The sequence below is a fragment of the Scyliorhinus canicula genome, chromosome 20 (assembly GCF_902713615.1).
Source record: "Scyliorhinus canicula chromosome 20, sScyCan1.1, whole genome shotgun sequence".
Taxonomy (NCBI): Eukaryota; Metazoa; Chordata; class Chondrichthyes; order Carcharhiniformes; family Scyliorhinidae; genus Scyliorhinus; species Scyliorhinus canicula.
In genome coordinates, this window is record NC_052165.1 from 29,897,808 (window position 1) to 29,914,246 (window position 16,439).

The 16,439-nt window shown below is 43.0% G+C and overlaps 1 protein-coding gene across 1 annotated transcript in view; it reads right to left on the reverse strand.

Annotated features, from left to right (window-relative positions):
- Positions 1 to 410: 410 nt before the first annotated feature.
- lrig3 (leucine-rich repeats and immunoglobulin-like domains 3) overlaps positions 411 to 16,439 on the reverse strand; it is an 81,613-nt gene continuing 65,584 nt past the window's right edge. The window contains exons 14-19 of the mRNA XM_038780476.1: positions 15,515 to 15,796; positions 14,831 to 15,280; positions 12,911 to 13,066; positions 12,074 to 12,220; positions 11,714 to 11,968; positions 411 to 1,159 (exon numbers count right to left, since the gene is read on the reverse strand). Of these exons, the coding sequence (XP_038636404.1) occupies positions 915 to 1,159; positions 11,714 to 11,968; positions 12,074 to 12,220; positions 12,911 to 13,066; positions 14,831 to 15,280; positions 15,515 to 15,796 (1,535 nt within the window). The 3' untranslated portion in view covers positions 411 to 914. The remainder of the gene's footprint in view (positions 1,160 to 11,713; positions 11,969 to 12,073; positions 12,221 to 12,910; positions 13,067 to 14,830; positions 15,281 to 15,514; positions 15,797 to 16,439) is intronic.

A 16,439-nucleotide genomic window follows, 5' to 3' on the forward strand; every position in this document is an offset into this window, starting at 1 on the left:
TGGGAGTGGGATGTTACAGCGGGGAGGCCCAATCATATTATATTTCAATGTATTTATGATGGGAGTTCCCATCATTGCATGACAGGAAGCCAATTAAGTCATTAGAGGACTGCAGGAACAATCGAGCAGGGACAATAAAGCGGGGAAATCCCATCAGCAGAAATCCCATCAGCATAAATGCCATTTTCGGTGCCCCACACTCCTCCACTCCCTCTGCCATTTCCACCCACCAAAATAGAGGCAGGAAATTCCCCTCGTCTTTTAAGTGCAAATATTCTTTTTCCAGATGTTATCATGGTCACTCAATCACCTTCAGCAGCAGTGGCACTGGGTTAAGAACATAATGCAATTAATAAAGATTACATAGTGAGCAAATTCAAGTCAGAACATAAATACACTGGGCTCCTTCATAAATATAGTTCAAAGCCAACTGCCATTTTATTGCCAACATAAATGTGCAAACAAGGCACTAAAATTCTGACCTATAGTCAAAATCAGCACCACATAACTAACATGCTGTACCGCCAATGATAAATTTTAGCATACCAACAAGAAGTTTCGGTAAAAAAGTATCTCCTATTATACAAACATAGGTAAAATACTGGTTAATTATTTACATAATTTACAGGTGAAACATTTATAATATTCAGTAAAAAAAAGTATAAAATAATAAAAAATATAGCAAATTCATCAGACTTCAGAAGGAGAGTGTTCTCAAAATCAAAGCATACATTGGCAATGTTTCCTCTTTGTTCATCAAGCATCAGTTTATGCCAATCTACAACCAGCTCAAGATACAAATATTTCTTAAATGAAAGTATCAGTTTCTGGAAAACTGAAGCAACACGGCTTTATGAGGTAGTTTTTTTCCAAGTTTTTCTTTGGTACAATAAATTTCAGCATGGTAGTAGTGTCTACGTATGAACTCCGTACGGTTGAAATGTTTGAGTCCTGCATTTATCAACGGTGTGATCATAAGTACTATGGTGTTGCCCAGTAACAGAAACGGAGGGATTCTCTGACTCTTCTTCAGCCTCAGAGTCTGTGTCCAATGAGGCTTGAGGATTATGATGAAGAGTTAACGACGGAGATTCAGCTGGTTGGGTACAGTTAGAATAGGGATCTTGGAATGTTCTCCACAAAGGTTTTCCAAATGTCCCTTGAAACAAGAGGAGATGCAAGTGTTAAAGAAGCAGGAGATCTTCCAAGTTAGTTGCACAAATTTTCAAACTGTTAATCTACACAATACAATTTTGCTTTTACTACCAAATTCTGAACATCAAATGGCATTTCTGATTATGCAGATTAAATAAAACTTCAGAAAAAGACATGGACCAATGGTGTAGTGTAAATATCAAAAACATAGTACAAAATATGAAGAACTAAGTGCAGTATCACAGGGATTCAAGGGATATGGGAAAATGGGTGAGAAAGCAGAGTTGAGGTAGAAGAACAGCCATGATCAAATTGAATGGCGGAGCACATTAGAGGAGCCAAATGATCTACTCCTGCTCCGAGATCTTATGTTGCTCTGTACACAGAAATACAAATGGACTGCAAATTTAAAAGCTAATGCACAAAACACCATTTTCATAGCATTTATCCCTTTGTCTTGGACAAACTTATGAAAAATTACAGTAAGAGGTTTTGCTGCCTACTGGATTATAACAGAAGTTTGTGAACAAAGTAATCTGAAAAATAATGAAGCAATTTGACCCCTTTAAGGAGTGATGGTTACCAATCATGGGGTCAGAGTTGGTTGGGGGGGTGGGGGGGGGGGGGGGGGGGGGGGGTGGTAACCATCACGGGGGTCACTATAGATCTCCTAGTGGGGCTTGCTGTAGAGCAAGAGATCCAGTGGTAGCATGTAGAGCCCCAGCCAGCTGGGACTCATTCGTGAGCACTTTAAATGCTGCTCCCAGGCCCGCACTGGGAGTTCCGATAGCCCCGGGGTGGGGCATTTTTGTTGTATGCTGCTTCGGGACATCCTTTCCTGCAGTGTGAGGTAGACAACGTTTGCAGAGTCGCACGAGTTGGCAATCTCGGCAAGACGTGCCAGATCATCGACATGGATACCACCATTACACGTGAGAACACCACCCACCAGATACGCGGTACATACTCGTGCGACTCAGCCAATGTTGTCTACCTCATACACTGCAGGAAAGGATGTCCCGAAGCATGGTACATTGGCAAGACCATGCAGATGCTGTGACAACGAATGAACGGACATCGCGCGTCAATCACCAGGCAAGAATGTTCCCTTCCAGTTGGGGAACAGTTCACCAGTCAAGGGCATTCAGCCTCTGATCTCTGGGTAAGCGTTCCAGGCGGCCTTCAGGACACGCGACAACGCAGAATCGCTGAGCAGAAACTTATAGCCAAGTTCCGCACACATAAGTATGGCCTCAACCGGGACCTGTGATTCATGTCGCATTACATTCATCCCCCACCATCTGGCCTGGGCTTGCGAAATCCTACCAAATGTCCTGGCTTGAGACAATTCACACCTCTTTAACCTGGGGTTACCCCTATCTCTGGATGTGTAAAGACTTAATTACCTGCAAATGCTCGCATTCTAAGCATTGTCTGGCATCTCTGAATTTGTCTATATACGTGTTTCTGGAACATACCTCTTCATTCACCTGAGGAAGGAGCAGTGCTCCGAAAGCTAGTGTTTGAAACAAACCTGTTGGACTTTAACCTGGTGTTGTAAGACTTTTTACTCTATTCAATCCATTAGATCTCTTTGATGCCTCCATTAAGGACTGGACACAGTATACAGAAGATTTACATTATTATATGTTTAATGGCACAGAGGAGGTGGGGAAGGCGGCAGCAATCCTTTACGCGCGTGTGGGATTCAGGCCTACAGTCTGATCCACAGCCTTATGTCCCCAAATGTGCCTGATTCTAGTTCATGCACAGAGATGGTGGATTTGGTGAACGCACACCATCATCCAAAGTCCTCAGTCATCCTGCGGTGTTTTAAGTTTAATTCCTTGGTGAGAGCCCCAAGAGAGACCATTGCAATCTTCATTGGGAAGCTAAATTGCAGAGCACTGCAACTTCAGGGCTACCTTGAACGACATGCTGAGATCTCACTTATTTGTGGAGTCAATAATGAGGACATTCAAAGGAAGCTGTAAATGGAGGCATATATCAATTTTAAAAAGGTGCTGGAGAGAGAACTAACTATGGAGATCACTGAAAAGAGCGCACAGGTACTTCCGACCACGCAAAATGGCAGCGTGGTTTATCAGTTAGGGAGGGAAACTGCAGTCAGCGGTGGTACCAAAAGGGAGAAACTAGTTTTAAACGGGAAGCAAATGTGGCAGCAAGCTAAATTTGAATGCAACACCAAGGATTGAAGGAGTGTGTTACTAGTGCGGGGGTAATCACTCCCCAGAAGCTTGCATTTAAGGAAGCAGAATGCTATTCATGGCACAGGAAGGGACAATTGAGGCACTGGTGTAACCAAGCCTGCTCAGCCTTAAAGGCAGTGCCTTTAACTCAGCGCATCACAAGTACACAGTATAGAAATTTCCCTACAAATGACTTGTGTAGTCACTGAAAAACATGAAAGTGGGCAAAGTAGTCCCCATCATGGCGGTGTTTTGGTTCATGGTAAACCTACAGAGATGGAAATAGACACCGAGGCGTCCGCTACTGTGATAGGGGAGACTTGTACACGTACTTGCAAGAATGGGCTCAAACTTTGGGTTGAAGGAATACATCGACAAAATTTGTGACTTTACAGGACAGGTCATCAAGATCATGGGTCTTATTACTGTACCAATGAGATATGAGCAGCAATCTACTCAACTCCCATGAATTGTTTTTTCAAGCCAAGGACCCAAGTCTACTGGGCTGCAAATGGCTCAAAGAAATTAAATTCAATTGCACAGAAATTTTTCAAATAAAAGGAGGTCTGCTAGAATTAATAAAGAAATACGAAGATGTATTTTGTGATGAGCTGGGGGAAATTTTACGGGCCTGCAAACAAAGGTCCACCAGAATTCCTCAATGGCCTTTCAGGGCCATACACCGGTGCCCTATGCCTCGTTAGAAAAGGTGGAGAGAGATTTGAAACAGTTAGAAGAACTGGGAATCATCTGGCCTGTCCAATTTGAAGAATGGATAGCCCCATATTCCCGGTGATAAAACCAGACAAGTATGTCCGCATTTGTGGGGGCCACAATCTGACCGCGAATCAGCATGCCAAGCTAAATAAGTCCCCCATACCAAAGATAGAAGATTTTAGCAGCTGGAGGTGGACGATGCTTCCCGAAGTTATATTACAATTAACACACACCCAGGTTTGCTCCTGTATTCCCGCCTGCCTTTTGGTGTGTCGTCAGCGTGTGCCGTCAGAGACCGATGGAAAGGCTGTTGCAAGGATTGCAATGTGTAATAATACACATGTATTATTATTGATGTATTGATAACGGGATTGACGGAAGTCAAGCATCTAGCTGACTTGAAAGAGATGCTAAGAAGGTTTCAAGAGGCTGGACTTTGCCTCCAGGAGGGATGTACTTTTCAGGCCAACGAAGAGGTTTACCTGAGTTACTAGATAATTGCACGCCATGGAAGACTAGATTAGAGCAATAAAGGAGGCACCTGCCCCCAGAAACACATCCTTCTTGGGGATGGTGAATTATTGTGGATATTATTGTCTTAGGACCAGACCAAGTCTGGTGTTTCTTAATTTGCTGGGGAGGGTAGAGGCCAGTCAGAAGAAAAACCATGATTCAGGAAGAGCAGCAAGGTAATTTGCAAATGATGAACCAGTGTCTGTCAGAAATTTCAGAAGCAGACCAAGGTGGTTCCTAGGAGTTGTTGTAGCCAAGACAGAAACACTGTCTTACAAAACATACGAGATAGAATCGTCAGGAAACATGTGGACCACTTGCGTGGACATCTGTCCTAGCATCCAGTACTACAGCCCAAAACCATATTGCCAGCAGGAAACGTTGTTGATTGTGTAAGTAGTGAAATACCGAGTCATCCTATGACAGGAGAATCTGCTGCCATCATAGAAATGGATGACCAAGTTGCCAGTGCCCAAGGATATACCAGGTGTAGCAGTTTCTTGTTTCTTCAAAACGTACCTCAGCAGAAGCACCCAAGTTGGTGGAGTTACACTGCTCGACCAGAAAGCATCAATGATACTAAATCTATGATACTAGACTCTGGGGTGGTCCCGGCGGTTGGGAAATTAGTAAACGTGACACCACTGTTTAAAAAAGGAGGTAGGCAGAAAGCGAGTAATTATAGGCTAGTGAGCTTAACTTCGGTAGTAGGGAAAATGCTGGAATCTATCAAAGTAATAGCGAGGCATCTGGATGGAAATTGTCCCATTGGACCGACGCAGCATAGGTTCATGAAGGGCAGGTGGTGCCTAACAAATTTTGTGGAATTTTTTGAGGACATTACCAGAGCGGTAGATAATGGGGAGCCAATGGACGCGGTATATCTGGATTTCCAGAAAGCCTTTGACAAGGTGCCAAACAAAAGGTTGCTGCATAAGATAAGGATGCATGGCATTAAGGGTAAAGTAGTAGCATGGATAGAGGATTGGTTAATTAATAGAAAGCAAAGAGTGGGGATTAATGGGTGTTTCTCTGGTTGGCAATCAGTAGCTAGTGGTGTCCCTCAGGGATCAGTGTTGGGCCCACAATTTACATAGGTGATTTGGAGTTGGGGATCAAGTGAATGTGTCCAAGTTTGCAGACGTCACTAAGATGAGTGGTAAAGCGAAAAGTGCAGAGGATGCTGGAAGTCTGCAGAGGAATTTGGATAGGTTAAGTGAATTGGCTAGGGTCTGGCAGATGGAATACAATGTTGACAAATGTGAGGTTATCCATTTTGGTAGGAATAACAGCAAAAGGGATTATTTAAATGATAAAATATTAAAACGGAGCCGGGAGTGCAGGAGGCGAAAGATCTTGCTGCAGTGGAAGGATGCGAGGCCCCCAAGTGTGGAGACCTGGATCAGTGACATGGCGGGATTTATAAAATTGGAGAGGGTCAAATTTGCCCTCAGAGGATCAATACAAGGGTTCTATAAACGGTGGCAGCCTTTTCTGGACTTCCTGGCTCAAGATAGGTATCTTGGTCAATAGCAGCAGCAACCCGGGGGGGGGGGGGGGTTCCGTATTATAGTTTCTATTTTTTTTTCCTAGGGTTATGTAACTTAACATTGTGTTAATTTAAGTTGTTGTTAATATGTTGTGTTGTTCATTGAGGAGGGGCGAATGTTTATGATTGCTATCATTATTGTTATTGTTGATATTTTATTATGGTTCGATGTTGTACAAATTCAAAATTTTTCAATAAAAATTATTTTTTTTAAAAACATGCTGCTGTGCAGAGGGGCCTGGGTGTGCTCGTGCATGAGTCGCAAAAAGTTGGTTTACAGGTGCAACAGGTGATTAAGAAAGCTAATGGAATTTTGTCCTTCATTGCTAGGGGGATGGAGTTTAAGACTAGGGAGGTTATGCTGCAATTGTATAAGGTGTTAGTGAGGCCACACCTGGAGTATTGTGTTCAGTTTTGGTCTCCTTACCGAGACAGGAGGTACTGGCGCTGGAGGGTGTGCAGAGAAGATTCACTAGGTTAATCCCAGAGCTGAAGGGTTGGATTACGAGGAGAGGTTGAGTCACCTGGGACTGTACTCGTTGGAATTTAGAAGGCTGAGGGGGGGGGGGGGATCTTATAGAAACATATAAAATTATGAAGGGAATAGATAGGATAGATGCGGGCAGGTTGTTTCCACTGGCGGGTGAAAGCATAGCCTCAAAATAAGGGAAAGTAGATTTAGGACTGAGTTTAGGAGGAACTTCTTCACCCAAAGGGTTGTGAATCTATGGAATTCCTTGCCCAGTGAAGCAGTTGAGGCTCCCTCATTAAACGTTTTAAGATAGATAGTTTTTTGAAGAATAAAGGGATTAAGGGTTATGGTGTTCAGGCCGGAATGTGGATCGGAGTCCACAAAAGATCAGCCATGATCTCATTGAATGGCGGAGCAGGCTCGAGGGGCCATATGGCCTACTCCTGCTCCTAGTTCTTGTGTTGGGTTAAATGCATCGAGGATTGTATAGTTTAACTGTTATCTTTGTACAAGGACGTAGAGGGGGGTGCGATGTGATGCTGGCCCATTTACGGGGTGATCAACCTTAAGAACAACCAATCAGGGTGGGTGTGATAAGCTTCATGAGGACCACAGGGGATCACGATCGATCTCACCATAGGGCCCATCGAGTAAGAGTTCCTATGGTAGCGGGTGGAGGCCTGCCCAGCTGGGACTCGTTATTGAGTCCTTTGCTCCCAGAGATGGCGTTCAGATAGTCCCTGGACGGAACATTGTGTATTACTCCGCAGTAGCGACATTACCTTTTGGAATAAACTTGTTTAGCCTTCTTCTTCCCATCTCCTGGATTACTACATTGGTTACAAGAGAACGAGTTTCAGGACACCCTTTCTTGAAACTCCGGTAAGGAACGGAGTGCAAGGTAAATCTATATATGTCCCTATTCAGAAAAACTGAGCCGTATGTTATGGGAACAGAGAACTGGCACCAGTGTGCCAAAATAATGGGCTTTCTTTTGTGCTAACGACATCGAAAGTGACGACCGGCACAAAGCAACCCTCACTACTTGCGGATCCCGGTGTTAGGCAGCATTAAGAGATTGACATACCAGCAGCCCGGACTAGAAAACCTGTAACAAACTGGCAGAGTTCTTGGCAAACCTGTGCGACCAAGACCATCAATAAGTCTCCAGGGTTAGATTTAACGCGGCTGGAAGGACTCTTGGAGAATCCTGTGGCCGAAGGAAATGCACACAGCAAGGCTGCCATCAAGAATGTGCCGCCTAGGCCAGAAGCTAAAGCCACACCAGGCCCATGCAGTTGAACTGTGTCATCCCCAAGGTTGCCCCAATTAAAATCAAACTCCAGGTCAAAAATCACTCCACGAGTCACCGTTTCCATTATTGTGAACAGACCTTCAGGCGGCTCGAAATGAGCTTCATGCCCCTGGGCCTGCGAGACACCAGGGCCAAGTTGGCCACGTATACAGGGGAACCTCTATGGATACCAGTGATACCAGTTACCCATGGGCAGCAGATGGTCCAACTCATTTTAATAGTTGCAAGAGGACCAAGAACTAGTTTTCTGGGCAAGGCTGGCTCCAACGGATCCGTTTGGACTGCCGGCAAATAATCAAAATGGGAATTCACTGTCTATAGAGGTCATCGGAAAATAGAGGTTTTTCAGGAAGACGTGGCAAAATCAAGGGAGCAGGGGCAAAAATTTATGTAGACCCCGATGCCCTACCTATGTATTTCAGGGCACGACTGGTCCCCTTTGCCTTGCTCAGCAAGGCAGAGACCGACCTTGAACGATTGGAGGCTTGGCTTCATACGCCCGGTATAATTTACAGAATGGGCCGCAACAGTTGTCCTGATCCTCGTGCCCAACAAGTCGGCTGCCTTTGTGGGGACTATAGACTGTTAACTGAGCTTCTTGGTGCTCCATGACTTGATGCCCCATGCCGTGCATCAAGGAGCTCTATTCAAAACTGGCAGGAAGCCACATTTCTACCCCAAGTTTGATTATGAGCCTCGCGTACCTCCAGCTAGAGCTTGATACAGAATCCAGAAAATATGTAACTATCAATACCCATAAGGGCTGGTATGAACACAATCGCCTGCCTTTTAGAGTCTCATCAGCATGCATAATTTTCCAGCATGTTAGATGGTGTGTTAGTTACAGGAGCCACCAAAAAAGATCAGGCAAACCTGGAGTAAGTCTTACGACGATTCTCTAATGCAGGTGTCCACCTCAAAAGGTGAATGTTTCAGGCGGGCAGGGTAACCTACGTCAGGTACTACACGATAAATACAGCTTGCACCCTGTAGAGGACAAAGTGATGCCCATAAAAGGGTAATCTACCCCCGAAAACACAACAGGATTGAAGTCGTTTCTTGGCCTCAATTACGGGAACTTTATGAAATGAAATGAAAATCGCTTATTGTCACAAGTAGGCTTCAATTAAGTTACTGTGAAAAGCCCCTAGTCGCCACATTTCGGCGCCTGCCCGGGAAGGCTGGTACGGGAATCAAACCGTGCTGCTGGCCTGCTTTAAAAGCCAGCAATTTAGCTCAGTGAGCTAAACCAGCCCTTATTGGTACCCCTATACGCATTGTTGAAGAAGCACTTTGGTTTTGGTAAGCATTACAGGACGAGACATTCAAGTGAAACAACATGTTATCGTCCAACATCTTGGCGCACTACGATTCCACAATATTAGCACAAGATACTTCTCCAAACAAAGTAGGGGAGGTCCTCTCCCATCGATGGGACTGAGCAACCAACTGCATATGCATCATGAAACTTGGCAGATGCAAAATGACACTATGCCCAAATTGAAAGAGGGACTGGCCATGATATTTAGAGTAAAGAAATTCCATCTGTACATCTCCCGCTGGCACTTTACGATGTAGGCCTTTTTCAGGACAAAGAGATCCCTCCATTGCCTTGGCACAAATCGAACATTTGGTGGCCTATGAGTACTCCTTCAAACAATGCCCTGGCACAGACATAGTCAATGCTGCCACCCTGAGCCGCCCCCAACTGTTGGTGGTGGTGGTGGGGAAATCATTAATCAGTCTCCCCATGGGACTTGTAGGATACAAATTCCCATGGTAGCAAGCGTACGTCCACCCAGCTGGGTCTTGTTAGTGAGCCCTTTAAATGCTGCTCCCAGACCTGGACTGGGAGTTCAGATAGCCCCGGGCTGGGGCGTTTTTTGTTGCATGCTGCTGTAGCGGTTTTATCTTTTGAGTTAGAATAAACTTAGCCTTCTTCTGTGCGTCTCCCAGATTAATACAGTGAGGGTTCACCCTAGCAAGTGATTCCAGGCGCTGACTGACAGCCAGGTAGCTGCAGAACTCTAAGATAGTATGCTGCAAATAAATGTCAGTTGTTTCATACTAAGTGTGAGCCAAAGTTATTACACAGTTCAATTTTTTGTGGTGACATATGTTACAGAAATGTAAATGGACCACAGGAGCTTCAAATGTGCTGGTTTTCAAAAGAGAAAAAAGTCACACATGAAGTTACTTCTAAATCTATTGAAAGATTTTAAGTTGGCGACACATTAGTGTTCAGTTAAAGATGGAGCCATAAGATAAATTCTTTCCCCTTCATAGCCAGTGAAGCAGAAAGGAACTGTAAATTTTTAATCCTGAACTAAAGTAGAATTAGGAAGATTCACTGAACCACAAAAATCATAGTGTTCTTTGAACATTACTCAAGTTTCTAGTTTAGTTGTATTGACACAAATCTTTTCTCCTTTTTCAACCCAAGCCCCAGCCGGCAAAAGAAGAGAAACTAGCATGGAATTGATGCTGCAACTAAAAGGATATAATTAATAAAAAAGCACACATCCTTTTTTCAATTAAATCTGGGGCAACATGGTGGTTGGCACTGCTGCCTCACAGCGCTGGGGCTTGATTCTGGCCTTGGGCAACTGTGTGTTCACCCAGAACCTGTGTGGGTTTCCTTTCCGGTTTCCTCCCTCAGTCCATAGATGTGGTTAGGTGGATTGGTTGTGATCAATGCGCGGGGTTACGGGTATTGGGTGAGGGAGTCCAGCAAGGTAAAGTGTTCTTTTGGAGGGTCAATACAGATTCAAATGGGCCGAATAACCTCCTTCCGCACTGTAGGGAATCAAGGGATTCTAATAGTCCAATTTTAGATCTATGTTTTTTTAAAATAAAAGTGCCCAATTCTTTTTTTCCCCCCAATTAAGGGGCAATCCACCTGCATCTTTGGATTGTGGGGGTGAGACCCATGCAGACACGGGGAGAATGGACAGTGACCGAGGGTCGGGATTGAACCTGGGCGTTATCAGGCAGTTCTTGCCACCATGCCCCCTAGATCTATATATGTTACGATAGAAATGTGATCGTACATTGGAGAAAAAAAAAGGATCTGAACTGTCACTGACAGCTCCTCTGATACCAGTTGATTTAATGAGTAGCTGAACCACACAGACGTCTAGATCCCAAGTTACATCACCAGTTTATGACGGGGCAGTGATTTTAGTCAGACTGGTAAGAGCACTAAAGGGTCATCTGGACTCGAAATGTTAGCCCTTTTCTCTCCCTACAGATGATGCCGGACATGCTGAGACTTTCCAGCATTTTCTCTTTTGGCAAGAGCACTAGTTTGCTTCAATGGCTTTATGTGACGGAAAGAAGCTGAAAACAAATTGGCCAAAGATCCTGGGCTGGATTCTCCATCCCGCCACATTTCTGCCCCGACTAGCTGGGATTCTCCGTTACGTCGGGTGGTCAATGGGGTTTCCCATTGTGGGCAGCCCCCCCGCTGTCGGGAAACCCCAGGGCGTCGGCAAAATGGAGAATCCCGCCGGTGCCCCCTGACTTTATATGCACACTTTGTTACTGAATGACAAAAATGAGGAAAAACACATGCGTTTGTGCTTGAATTATCAAAGCGAACAAATAGAATTCTTAAAATAATTAGTGCCACATCAACTTTAAATATCTACTTGTGGCAAACTTGACATATGAAAAAGGAACATTGCAATGGTTAAAAAAAATTAAATTATATCACCCAACAGGGGCATCTAATCTTTTTCTAATCCTTTCATTGTACTGATCAGGGAAAACAAAATACTTACCACCATACATAGTTGTTTGCAGTTTTTCTGGATTCCTGCTTGAAACTGGAATGCTGACAGCAGACCCTTTGTGCAGAGTTTTCATAGAATTGAACAAGTTTGAATTTGGGAGTTGTACCATTATCTTCGCAATAGCTTGATCGATAGGGTCTTCTGGGGACACTTGGGTGTATTGACAATATTTATTTTTCTTTGATAGTATGCGGGAATCATCATAGGCACCTGCACAAACCACCACCTGATCAGAGCTTCCATCTGGTTTGAATAACAAATATTAGTGAAAAACAGAGATGTTTTGCATGGTCAACATTTCTGCATCTACAGCATTCTGGTTTTATATTGTACTTAATTTGCATTTACCTTGTTGATGCATTCCTTGCAGCGTTTCAGAATCATACACAATTCCTCCCATGTACCCTGAGCCTGTTTGGTCGGTGTCATGAAACGTTAGTGGATCAGCCATACCTTCTATATCTGTGTCACTTCCATTGTCAATGTGACCAAGATCTGAAACAAAACAAAACAAATTATAATTAAGCTGATCCATGCAACATTTCTTCTAAATATCTCCTTTTCTGTACATTACCTTTAACAAAAATCATTGTCTATCACATTTCAGAAATATCATCAATTCCCTCCTGCTGCTTGCTATCGTATAGGGAGGGGGCTTTATAGAATGGTTTAATCTTCCCTCCAATGAAATGAGTGTTTGTGGAAGTCAATATCCAAAATATATCATTCTGGTTTAGCAGTTAAATAATAATAATAATCTTTATTGGTGTCACAAGTAGGCTTACATTAACATTGCAATGAAGTTACGGTGAAGTTACTGTCGCCACACTGGAGCCTGTCCGGGTAGACCGAGAGAGAATTCAGAATGTCCAATTCACCTAACCAGCATGTTTTTCGGGACTTGTGGGAGGAAACTGGAGCACCCGGAGGAAACCCACGCAGGCACAAGGAGAACGCGCAGACGCCGCACAGACAGTGACCCAAGCCGGGATTCGAAACCGGGTCCCTGGCACGGGGAAGCAACAGTTCTAACCACTGCGCTACCATGTAGTGTTGTTAGCAGTCAGGATGCGTCTGCATACGAGTTATGAACATTCACTAAAATAGATTTAGTGTAAATGAAGGCAGTTGGATTTTTGTGATAATTTGAGGACTTTTCCCATGCAAGTTAATTTCAATGCTCACCATCACTTCCTCGGTGAAGTAAATATTCACTCATAGAAGCAGCCATAAGCTGATGGTGACTTCCAGCTTCCGATCGTCCATACCCTTCCTGGCGATCTGATAGTGTTCCCTGAGATGACAAGTAACTTGGGATATCTGCAGGTAAGTGTGTCTCATCTGTGAAACAAATATTATGATCCAAAATGTTAAATTATAGCTAGAACATATTTGTTTTAATCATTAACTCAATTTAAAAAAACCTACCACATAAAATTCCTTAAGTCACTTTAGTTCCCTTTCCAGACAGAAAATATTTTGGTTCAATACATTCATGGCAGCCAATTTTTCAATGCAGCATTAATGATGGAGAAGTAATTTTGCAAGTTACTCTGTAATCTCCTTCCTAAATAACACTGGTGAGTTGTATGTAATAATTATAATCTCTTCTATGGTCTCATACTCTTGTATAAGCTTCAAAATTACAACTGTTTGTAATATAGTGCATTCAATTTGAGATTTACAAATAAGACTACAAAATCATGTAATTCTTCCACTCAGGAAAATGAGTGCAGTAAGGCAAGAAGTTCAGTGTGTAAATACTACATAAGATACAGCATGGAGCCCTGCAGTCCAAAGAGACCTAAATACGACACTGGCATTCGTGTTAAGTTTGGCCACCTCAATGAGGCCAATGAAGAGTTAAAACCAATGGCCTCAGGAGCTCCAATGACAAGGATGGGAAGGGTTATTTGTCTCTGGTCACTACACAGTGCATCCTGCTGGACCACTATAGGGACATCAATGGAAGGCAGGGACAGGCCACCTGTAATTCTCCCCACAGCCAAAAAAGGAATGGCTACGATAGTATGTTTACAGCATTTGGAAGGGAAAGAATGACAGGAAGGAATGAAAGGTAGCAAAATGCTTATTTATACTCTATATTGATCAGGCATGATATCCAGTGATGCTACAACGTTATCGGTGATTCTGAAAGCAGCCAATCTGAAAGAGCAAAATTATTTTAAAAAACAAAAACATCCCGAAATAGTAAAATTTCAACTTTTTTTTAAAAAAATCCCTTTTCCCCCCCCACATTACATTTATTTAAAAAAACTCGAAAGTTAATTTAAAGCACACTATTCTGCGCAATGAGATATTAGAAGAGAAACAATATATTTTACACTTGGGAATAAATGCTGAACATGTTGTCTTCAATGCTTTCAAAGTGCGTCACAACACAAAAGTGCGAGTACAGGTGCAAGCGTAGAGTTAAATTATCAAGGGATCATTCCTATTTTAATGCTTTTTTTAAATAAGGGCGGGTGGGGAGGGAGAACAGGTTAAATAAAAACAATAGAAGAGCTTATAGAAAAAGGTTTGCCAGCTCCTAAGATGGTGCTGTAATTCAATCCAGTGAATATCTGAGTCTTGCACATTAACAAAGAACAAAGACACCACCTCCTCCAGCAGCGAGTTCTAGGCAACCACTACCCTCGGTGTAAAAAATAACTTGCCTCGTACAACTCCTTTAAACCTTGCCCCTCGCACCTTAAACCTATGCCCCCGAGTAATTGACCCCTCTACCCTGGGAAAAAGCCTCTGACTATCCACTGTCTATGCCCCTCATAATTTTGTAGACCTCTATCAGGTCGCCCCTCAACCTCCGTAGTTCCAGTGAGAACAAATCAAGTTTATTCAACCTCTCCTCATAGCTAATGCCATCCATACCAGGCAACCTCCTTGTAAATCTCTTCTGCACTCATTTCCAGGGTGATCCCTATTCATGAAATTTTACCCTTGCCCAGCAATAATGTAAAATTGCATATTTTCTATTATGCTTATTTAGAACTCTTCTCAAAATAAATAGGAGGGGAAGAGAAAATAAGGGTAGATACAATGTCTGTGCTTTTAGTGATAAATAACTTCAAAGCATTCTCATACCTGTATTTGTTACACTGCAGTCTTCACTCTTCCTTCTTGTATGGTAAATAATAACTACCCAGACTAAAGAAGTGCCGACCACACAGCAGACCACAGCTATGATTACAATTCCAATCGTCGACCATCCATCCTCTTCAAATGGTGCAGCACTCTGCGTAGAATCACAATTAGGTATCGGAATGACATTTAGACGTATGTGGCCCCGCTCAGTTCCAAGGGTATTTGACATTTCACAAGTGTACTTCCCAGCATCTTCCAGGTTGGAGTCTACAATAATCAGCAGTTGATTTCCAGCAGCGAAAAAGTGTCTCTCAGTCACTGTTAAAGGGCTATCATCTTTGGTCCAGTTTAACCTCGGTGGGGGACTTCCAGCAGCTATGCATTGCAGAACCGCAGTTTCACCTTTTGCTACTGTTTTATCAACCATAGGGCGCACAAATGAAGGTGTTTCTGTGTAAAAAGAACACATCAGATCATTATTTCTTAAATTTCTTTCACAGTTGATGTCTCAAAAATAATTCATAGGTTAAATGTTGCAGATCACAAGCTGCAAAAGTTAATTCATCAATTATGCTGAGCTGTTTCACATTAGCTCACATTGTAATGTTTCACATTATATAAATGAACACTACATATCTATTTCTAAAATGTATTTACATTCATTAAGTAATGACATTGTCTCACCTAGTACAGTTAGTGTTGCATTGGCTGAAATGGCTCCTGCGTTATTTTGAGCAGTGCAACTATAGATTCCAATGTCCTCTATTTTCACATCTACAATAAAAAATACATCGTCCTCTGGCATAACATGCATCCTTCTCTCTCGTGCAGCAGGGAAATCAGTGCCACCATCTTTTTGCCAGGCTATCTGGGGTGTTGGGTGACCAACAGCGGCACATTCTAAACGGGCCATAGCTCCTGCTCGAATTGTAAGGTCCGTTGGTGATTTTGTAAAGGATGGCAACACTGCAAAGCACAACACAAAATGAAAATTATGGAAGATATTGTTAGCATATCTAATGGGCATCTTGATTCCATAAACAACGGAGTTTACTCAAACCTTAACGACAAGAGAACTAAGGAAGTAGAACATGCTAGAAATACACAACATCCCTGGCAGAAAAGACTGGCAGTGATGTTTCAACAGAGCAGTTGTGTCACTACCCATCTTTTCTCTTTACACAGGAAAGATACAGCAGATCAGTCACCACCTGCCTTCTTAATCAACTGCAATCCAGGCGGTGACAGTACACCCAGAGAGTACCATTACCGAGATTAGCTTTTAATTCCAGGTTTATCAATTGAATTTAAAATCCGACCAGCAGCAGTGGTGGAATTTGAACCCATATTCCCGAGAGAATTAGCCTGGCTCAATCAAATGCTAGACCAGCGAGATTACCATTACATCACCACCTGCATGCAAATGGCATGGCAGGAAATAAATTGCCATCCAAGAATACTACATATTAAAGAATACAGTAATTTCAGGTAAAATGGACAAAATAAAAATTAACAGAAGGGAACATAACTAGAACACAGGACTACATCATAGCCAGTTGTGAAGTAAAAACATTTTTAAAATAAGTTCAGCACAGTCAATGCTGCTGTT